The sequence below is a fragment of the Manacus candei genome, unplaced genomic scaffold (assembly GCF_025592945.1).
Source record: "Manacus candei isolate 608988 ecotype Guabito, Panama unplaced genomic scaffold, ASM2559294v1 h1tg000005l, whole genome shotgun sequence".
NCBI classification, from domain to species: domain Eukaryota; kingdom Metazoa; phylum Chordata; class Aves; order Passeriformes; family Pipridae; genus Manacus; species Manacus candei.
In genome coordinates, this window is record NW_026138053.1 from 26275521 (window position 1) to 26285226 (window position 9706).

General features: G+C 47.5%; 1 protein-coding gene across 1 annotated transcript; it reads right to left on the bottom strand.

The window, feature by feature from the left end:
* Positions 1–2269: 2269 nt before the first annotated feature.
* Positions 2270–3749, bottom strand: APOBEC4 (apolipoprotein B mRNA editing enzyme catalytic polypeptide like 4). Its single transcript, XM_051798828.1, is given in 2 exon segments — positions 2270–3338; positions 3706–3749. A coding segment is annotated over 1 exon segment (1020 nt). The 5' UTR covers positions 3290–3338; positions 3706–3749.
* Positions 3750–9706: the final 5957 nt, after the last annotated feature.

The following is a 9706-nucleotide window of genomic DNA, read 5'->3' on the forward strand; positions in this document are numbered from 1 at the left end:
CTCGCGCACACACGGGCACCGCGCCGGCGCAGCGGGACAGCGGGGCAGGGCTGAGGGAGAGCGGGGACAGCGGGGACAGCGGGGACAGCGGGGACAGCGGGGACAGCGGGGACAGCGGGGACAGCGGGGCAGGGCTGCGGGACAGCGGGGACAGCGGGGCAGGGCTGAGGGAGAGCGGGGACAGCGGGGACAGCGGGGCAGGGCTGAGGGACAGCGGGGACAGCGGGGACAGCGGGGACAGCGGGGACAGCGGGGCAGGGCTGAGGGACAGCGGGGACAGCACTGGGACACAGCGGGGACAGCGGGGACAGCGGGGCAGGGCTGAGGGAGAGCGGGGACAGCGGGGACAGCGGGGACAGCGGGGCAGGGCTGGGGGACAGCGGGGACAGCGGGGACAGCACTGGGACACAGCGGGGCAGCGGGGCAGGGCTGCGGGACAGCGGGGACAGCGGGGACAGCACTGGGACACAGCGGGGACAGCGGGCACGGCCCGGGACACAGCGGGGACAGCGGGGCAGGGCTCCGGGGACAGCGGGGCACGGCCCGGGGATAGCGGGGACAGCGGGTACGGCCCCGGGGACAGTGGGGACAGCGGGGTGCGGCACTGGGACACAGCGGGGACACCGCGGGGACAGCGGGGGGATGGCACCGGGACAGTGCCGGGACACCGGGACAGTGCCGGGATACCGCAGGGACGGGAGGGACCGGCCCCCGTGTCGTAGCATCACACAGTGGTTTGGGTTGGAAGGGACCTTAAACTCATCTCATCCACCCCCTGCCATGGCCAGGGACACCTCCCACTAGCCCAGGTTGCTCCAAGCCCCATCCAACCTGGCCTTGGACACTTCCAGGGTTGGGGCAGCCACAGCTTCTCTGGGCAACCTGTGCCAGGGCCTCCCCACCCTCACAGGGGAGAATTTCTTCCTAATATCTAATCTAAACCTACTCTCTTTCAGTTTGAACTCATTCCCCCTTGTCCCGTCACTCAGGCCCTTGTAAACAGTCTCTCTCCATCTTTCCTATAAGTTCACTTCAGGCCCTGCAAGGCCACAATCAGGTCACCCCAAAGCTTCTCTCCTCCAGGCTGAACAATCCCAACTTTCTCAACCTTTCCTCCCAGCAGAGCTGCTCCATCCCTCTGCTCATCTTGGTGCCTCCCCTGGACTCTCTCCAGCAGCTTCATGTCCTTCCTGTGCTGTTCCCCAGGGCTGGAGCAGCTCTGCAGGGGGGTCTCAGCTGAGTGGGAGAGAGGGGCAGAATCCCCCCCTGCCCTGCTGCCCACGCTGGGGGATCAGCCCAGGGCATGGGGGGATTCTGGGTCCCTGCACCTGTGATGGGTCATGTCCAGCCTCTCCCCCACCAGCACCCTCAGGCCCTTCTCCCCAGGGCTGCTCTGCATCTGTTCATCCCCAGCCTGGATTGATTCCGGGAGTTGCCACAACCCAGGTGCAGCACCAGCAATTGTTCCTGTTAAACTGCATGAGATTCCCATGCTCCCACTTCCCAAGCCTGCCTGGGTCCCTCTGTCCACCACCCCTTGCCCCATTCTCTAAGACCTTTAGTATGTTAACAAAGATACTGAATCACAAAGACAAAACACTGCTCTAAAGTGTAGAATTATTTTTTTTAAAGTTACACTTGGACTGTGCAGGTAATTGTTACCCTATTATTAATTAGGAAATTACACAGCTTTGTGAGAATCCTCTTAATGGAAGGCAGCAGCCCTAGAAATAAATATATACACACACATATATATGCATATATAACCCCCCCTATTATTAAGGGAACAGCTTGTGGGAAAAATTTATTCCTGCATCAGCTCTACCCGCAGGACCACCTTGTTGATGGAGGAGGAATTTAGGATGTGTCATGTGTTCCACCAAAGCTGCCTCAGCTGGGAAGCTGCAATCCAGCTGTAAATGAAGTTGTAGCTTGGGGACTGTAGCTGACATTTTTCTGGTAGAAATTGGCTTAAAGGCAATAAATTAATTGCAGGAGGTAATTAAAATATCGGAGAATCAGAGAGTTTGGGTTGAAAGGACCTTAAAGGTCATCTAGTTCCAAACCCCTGCTGTGGGCAGGGAACATGGAGGTTTGGGGTTTACTACTCTGGATTTATGTTTGAAAGGTAGAGGATTAAAACAAAAGTACGTTCACAATCAGTTATGAGACCCACAATTATACTGTGGGTAAGAGAGGACTTTTGTGGTGCTTTTTGCCATCTGTGATCTAAGTTTCACACCCAAAAGTGGAGGGATGTGTGTCATCCTCAGAAGAGGTGCATGCCACGGGAAAACATGTCAGAATGAGGAGTTCCACTGAGTCATTCCTTTGGCATTTTTAAATGCCTTACAATATTTATGGGTCTGAGGTATAGCTGTTTCCTCTGAGAGGGCAGAAACACACTTGGGAAAAGCACATGGCTTGGAGACATTGGAGGGAGCAGAGTGCCTTTCATGGCTGGGAAAGGCTGTTGGGAGGCCGGGCTGGGAGAGGGAAAGGCCTTTAAATTCTGCTGTACAGCCAGGTTCCCCTCCATTCCCTGGGGAAAGGCTTCCCTAAAATACGTTTTCGCTCCTGTTAAGTTAATTTGATGTGGGTTTTGTCGACCTGCTGAGGCTCCTGATGGCAGCACTCGGTGACGAGGGGTCGCCCCTCTGATGCCACACACGAAGTGGCGAAGCAGGTACTGCTGGGCCCCCTCTGGCAGCCTCTGCAGGGTCACCCGAGGCCAGAGGCTGCGGAGGCTCCGCAGAGCCCTGGCATTGCCCCCGGCACGGGGAGAACCGCTCCCGGTGTGACAGAGCTGGGAGAAATAGATGCAGAGCGTGATGTGTGGGTGTCTCAGCAGGAAGTTGTACATTTTCCTTAAGCAGCAGTGCTGAGCCTCGTCACAGGGGGAGAGGTTCGAGTAGAGGATGATGCTCCTGATGCTTTCACAGGTGGCTGTGGCTGCGTCCAGGTACCCGCCCGCCTCGAACAGCACAGCCTCGGGGTGCTTGGCTCGGGCAGTGCAGTTTGTGGCGTGGCCTTTCTGCAGGACTCTGCCTGAGAAGCTCCTCAGTTCGTAGAAGAGAAGGTGCCTGTTTTGGGGAGTCGCTGTGGGCCTGTGTGGGGAGCCAAAGAGCCTGTGAAATTCTGTGTATGGCACTCTGGCTTCTTCCCCCGTCCGGATGTGGAAGGGACACCTGGCACAGGCATGACACTGTCTCTGCCACCAGCAGGGCTTTACCACAGTGCCCTGGTTTGTCAGAAACTCTTGGAAAATGGTTTTCTCTCCTGCATTCATGTTCTGCTGAAAAATCTCCCTGTTTATGTCAGCTACACAGCTGACAGTCCTGAGTGAAAAAGGAAAGTAATATTTTAATTCAACCCTTCAATTTGTTTTGTACTTAAAACTACAAAAATAATAGGGCACAATCTCTTCAAAAAGCTACTGAGACTTGTAGCAGCATATGGAAACTTGCTTGGTGACACACAGAACAAAACTCTCACAGCCAGGGAGCATTCTCAGTTTTCACAAACCAGCATTTTTGCTAGAAACATGAGCAAAAAACATTTCTCTGGCTTCAGCCCTCTGACCCTAGACAGAAGAATCCGTGTAATAGAAACAACCACACTTTTCAGGATTGAATACAGGTGATTCAATCTGGCAAAAGAAACATGCAAACATGAGAAAAAAAAAATTAAAAATGGTATAATTACCATCTCAGCAGCTCCAGCTCAGGATAATAGGAAATATTGATCTGATTCCCTTCAGTGGAATTTTAGGTTTTCGCTTTAGGGCTCTTGCAAGCTTTCTCTGCAAATTCCATGGTGCATAAGAAGGAGGTTCCTCTTGCCTGGCTCCTCGGTCTGGGCAGTTCAGCTGCAGAAGGATCTTTCCCAGAGCAGGAACTTGGCCCCAGTTGTTCCAAGGCAGGTAGGTTCCTTTAGGTGTTTCCAGGTGCCAGGTGCTGGGAGACAGGAACACAAACAGGATTTGCTCTTGCAGGGCCAGGCACCAGTGGGAGTTGAGATGCTGTTCTGTGCCTGTTAATACTTTTTCCATCTCTGGAGTTTTAGTAACTCACTTGGTTCTTTGTTGCTGTTTGATACGAGGTTTTGTAGCTGAAATCTGGGTGTTCTGGCGAACGTTCTACTGAGTTTCTTTCCAAATGATTTCTCTGTGTATCTGCCTGCTGTGCTAGCTGGGCAGAAAGCTCCTGTTGTAATTCTGCAACAGGTTGTCCCTCCTTTAGGAAGTTTGTAACCCCCCCACCAAGGCTGTAATTCCCTGGGCTCAATCACGCTCTGCATGGGCAGGGTGCCAGATGAGGGAAAACACAAGTTTTGTGTGGATGAACAGCTTTTGGCTCTAGCAGAAAATTATTTATTTGTCTTCACTGCTGCTCTCATTGAGCCCCTTGTCATCCCTGGATCTGGTTTAATTCTGTTGCTGCTTCTCTGAGTACGTACAACTTTTCCATCTGCATGTTTTATCCCAGCTTGCTTCTGCATTCCACCTCGATTTGCCCTCTGTCACTGCTTCATTTTCTTCTTGAATTCCTAACTTGATTAATTAGCTTTGTTTTCCACTCCTGACTTTACACTAACTTCCATGTATTTTCCTGTGCTGGAGTTCCTTCCTGACCCAGGCCATTGTGCTGTTCTCATTCAGATTATTCCTGAAGATTGGCTTCCTGACATCAGGAATGTTCCATTTGTCATTTCTGATGTTTCTGTACGTTTTTGATGTTCAGTTGTGCTCTATTCTGGGCAGTGCAGCGTCACCCTGGCAGCGCTGGGCCTCAGGAAAGGGAAAATGCCTTTGCTCCCTGACACAGAGGAGAGCAGATCTGGAGAAGAGACTTTTTCTTTGGAGTGGGATGTCAGGAGAGGCATCACCACTTGCAGGTTGCAAATACAAAGGCAGTTGAAAAAGCTGCAAATCTGCGGTGAAGTTCCGATTCCCTCTGCTGGTGTTTCTGCAGAGCTGGGATGGCCACATGATGGCAATGTCGCACCTCGGCGATGTGTCCCGTCCCCTGCTGGAAGGGGCCGATGGCTTGAGCTCTGTTTCAGTGTTGCTAAAGGTTTTCCACCAGAGGCACCGGAAATTTTCTCTCTCCCCCTAAAACCTGCCTTTTTTTGTTTGTTCGTTTGGTGTTTTGCCCTGATCTAAACCCATCATATTTTCAGTCTCCTCAATTAATAGTGTCACATCCTTATGGGATGGGAGTCAAATCCCAAGCTACCCAGTTGGATGGATTAATTGGAAGAGTGTTCCAAGTGTGTTTCTGTGTGTACAGCATCAGCCTTTGGCCCCTTTGCCAGTGTTGTCCCTCCCCAGGAGCCACCATCCTGATACAGATCATGGCTGATGGATCACTGGACACTCAAAACGTGGGTTAACAACTTCACATCTCCTGTACAATTATGTTTAAAATTATAATTATATCCCCGCCTATCCCAACTATACTTGGAGGGGACCTGGACATAATTATAACTTTAGGAAATTTTTTCACTTATTACTAAAATGCAGCCCTCTCTGGGGCAGAGGGCAGGAGGTGGTGATTAGTGCCCCACAACAAGGTACAAACATTCACAGGAGGAACTGGAGGGGAATGCTTTATCCAGTGAAAACCACAGGGAAAACTTACATGGTCAGTCCATAATGACTCAGGTTGGAAGGGAGCCAGGATCCAAGCCAGGTGTTCTGCTCCTAGGGAAAAAAACCCATAATGATCAGGGCTGGGATTTTGTTAAAAAAATCCAAATATTAGCTAAAACCTGGTATCTGTCCAGACTAAAAAGCACACAGAAATTCTGATCCATCCCAACGTGTCCAGTCTGGACCTGATTTTACTGATTTCAACGTAGGGTATTGGGATTTCTGAAGACGTCTTTTGGAAATGAAGTTGTGTGCATTGATTAGGCAAAAGCTGATGCTTGATTATATGGAATCAGGATGATTCTATTCCCCAAGCTAAACCATGATCTGGTTCCACAGCCTGGTCCAAGTGTCCTCTGTGTGTGTGAGGGGCTCTGGCACTTCCCTCGATAACGCTGCACTTAGGACAAGGACGGGTCCTTTGTTTTGCCTCTGAAATGTGTTGAAATTCTGTTGCGTTTCTTAGTACAGCCTGGTGCAAAATAATCTCTATTGGAAGCATTTTACAGATGACTTCATTCAGTAAGGAGTTTATCTGAGTTCAAAGTCCAGAGCAGTCACATGGTCCCTTAACAGCCAGAGACTTGATGTTCCTGCGCAGCCCCAAGATTTTAAAAATAAGGAATAAAGGATGCGAAGGAAGAAGCAGCATTTGTCCACAGCTCCTCATAACCACAGCCAGACAACTTAAACCCAAGCTGTTGTGGCATAACCTGCCTCCACACTCCACAGTCTCCAGCTCATTGGACAGAGTGTGGGATATCTTGTGCCGCAGGAACTCTGGCTCCCGGCTCCGGAGTGGAGCCCTGGTGCTCTGCATTCTGCCACCAGGCCATAAAGATTAGCCAGGATTTAGGTCCTGAGTTGGGAACGTTTCCTGCTCAAGCTCCTGTTAAAGTCAGACCTTCACAAAACCGTTCCACCAAACTTTCCTTACCTGGCTTGTCCAGTCTCAAAGTGATTGGAATTATCACTTTGCTTCCTGAGATTTTTCCAGAGCTCCATTATCTTTTTGTTTCCCTTTAAGCCTAAAAATAAGTATTTTTCCCTTTTCTGTCTATTAAAGATAGAATTGAAAACGACAGAGCAGCAAACAGTCTGTAAGGGGAATGACAAACAAGGACATTTAAATGCTACAGGCAGGGTAACCAGGTTAAATTTTAGGACAGCAAAAATCTTAGGGAAAAATTAGAGAAATAACCCAACATTTTGATTATTTTAAAAAAAATTCCCATTCTACTGAGTGTGGTCACACTAGAGATGCTAGGTGGAGAATTTCTTCCATATTAATTATAAAGTGTTGTGAGGATGCTTTGTTTGTCAAACAATTGGACAGATTTCCTCTTGCCCTAAGAAAGAGCCAAGGACCTTGCCAAGAGCCTGTGTTTGTAGATAGAAAATATAAAAGACCAAAATGAAAGTTTAGAGATGGAAAGAGACTTTATATATATATATTGCATATAACATATTGTTATATGCATACATATATTGTATGTTTTACACATATATACATCGAATAAATAATATATATATAAAAAATATTCCGCTTCATCTTCTTCCCATTTAAAGTGAAGATGATTCTTGGGAGTCAAAGCAACATATTTAATTCTTAGAAAATATCAGCTCAGGAAATAATTTAAGATTCAGGGTCAAATGATTCATGAGCACACAGATTTGCTTCCATGAAGATCAGCGGAGCTTGGATGGTTTCCAGAATCACAGGGCCAGGGAAAATTTTACCAGTTACTGGCATAAGTGTTATGAGACAGGCAGAAATGTTCCTTTTAATTTTGGTATGAACTATGAGCCACATACATATAGAATATTGCACCAATGTTCAGTCCAAGTGTGAGCTCGTTTCTACTTGTCTCTTTTCAAGGCCTTCTTTAGGAATGAATGGAGTTGTGCTGGCAGAAAACCCGTTGGAGTTGTGACTCCACTCTGTTCACGGGGTAAACCAGGCAAATCCTAATTAGTAGTGCAGTAATTACACCTATCATCCCCTCCTTCCAAAGTAGCTGCCTGGTGATTGCATTCAAACTGACAAACGCTGGCTGTATGTCAAGGAAAAAGAGGAGGCAGAATTTGGTGTTCTTTGGGAACAGATGCCAGGGATGCTTTAACTGTGGGCTGTGAGCCTGGGCATCCCAAACAACTTATATTTCTCCATTTAGGTGCCCTGTGTTCTTTTACCATGCAGGGATGAGCATTGGCTAAATAACACAATTTAAGATTTGCTGCTCTGAACCCAATTATCAGCCTTGCCTGACTTCCCTGGAGATTTAACTCTTGAGTCTCTTCCAGAACTCAGCTATGACCTCAGATGCTTTGTATTTTGGGATTTAAATGTAAGGAAGTTAGCAAGTAGTATACGGATTTTCAAATTAAAGCCCAAGGAGCAGTCTGAGCATAGCAGGACTTCTTGGCTGTAATCCTTGGATTAAGCATTGGCTTTTCTTGCACTTGTAAATAGACATTGTGTTTCTCAGGAAAAAAAGTAATGTCCATCAAAATAATCTTGAATCCTGGGGAGATACAGTGATAGCTGCATTGTTAGAATTGCATGTGGAAAGAGATTTACAGTAAATTTCTTGGTGTTCAGATTAAACTGGACAATATCCTTATGTGTCGATGGCAGCTGCTATTATTGCAGCCACAGAACTATCCAACCCCATCTGGCAACTCTTCCCTCCCCACAACTACAGCACTTAAAAATGTAGAATACTTAAATAAAAGTAGAAATAAAAACTTAGTAATGTTTGCACTGCTGCTTGACACAGAAGCTTTTCCACGGCTTTGGTGGCGTTCAGATCAGGTTGTTAATGAGTCCTGTGTTGTTGTGAGAGAGCTGGAAATAACATCTCTCCAGATCTTACCAAATCTTATCAAAGGCATCGTGCACTTCTTTGCCAGTTTGCCCTTTTGGTTTCAGCCCCTCTTTCTTTTTGTAAGGATTTGTTCCTAGGCTGCCAGGCCTGAATGGAGAATGGGAAGTCACTCCAGCTGTTTTCCTTGTGTTGGCACTCTGTGCTGAACAGGAATTGCTGAGCAAAGAACATAATTTCCCCAGAGATGTTTGCTGGGGTAGCACAGTCTGGATTTTTTTTTTTTTAATTAGAAGTTCCTGCCAAATACTATCATCAAGGGTTGGGGGAGGAGGGGAGGCAGGGAGGGAAAGAAATACATAAAGTCTGAAATCCACTTGGAAGAGCAAGAAACCTGCCTGGGAAAGCAAGAGCAGTGTTTTTCTCTACAGAACTCTTGCTTTTTAACATATAACAGTTTATACAGAAAAGAGGACTAGGACTTTTTTTTTCCTTTCCCTCTTCCATGAATGTTGGTTCTGACTGTTGCTTCTCCAACAAAGTTGGAGGGATTGTGCAACTTTGCACTTGGTTTTGGACTAGCCAGTGGAACAAAAAATAAGCAGAATTCCTTCTCTTAAGAGGGTGCCAAATTACCAAGTGCCATCATTCCACTTTGTGGTGATAAATGCACGGCTGGTCATGGCTTGCAGTGAGCCTAAATTCTCTATTTTTTCCTTAAAAAAAGATATAAGGCTGTGGCTTCCTTGCTTTCATTTTGCTTTACAAAAGAAAGGTTAAAGAAACAAGCTGTAAAGAATAATTAAGATGTATTTGGGGGAAGAGGAAGATAAAGAGCCATTTGACTTCTTGCTTGCAGGTTTAATTCAGGATAAATCTGTAGTGACAGAAATATACTGGGACCTGATGCTATCTGATGCTGGGACCTGATGCTGGATGTGGAATGCATTGGGTGCTTTATTCCAGTCCTCAGTGCACTGTTGACCACTTTATTTGTACTTTTGTATTATTTTGCATTATTTGACACTGTCTGGTGTTCTTGCTGGCAGCATTACTCAACTTATTGCCTTGCAGTCTGAATAGGCCTCCCTAGTAAGGTGATTTCAGGTAAGAACTGATTTGTGGATGAAAGATGGAATGTTTTAGCTCCTTGTTTTGAGGATGCTGCTAAATCCCTGTAATGCAGAAGGCAGCTGTGGCCATACCAAGAGTGACCAACTGCCTGTAT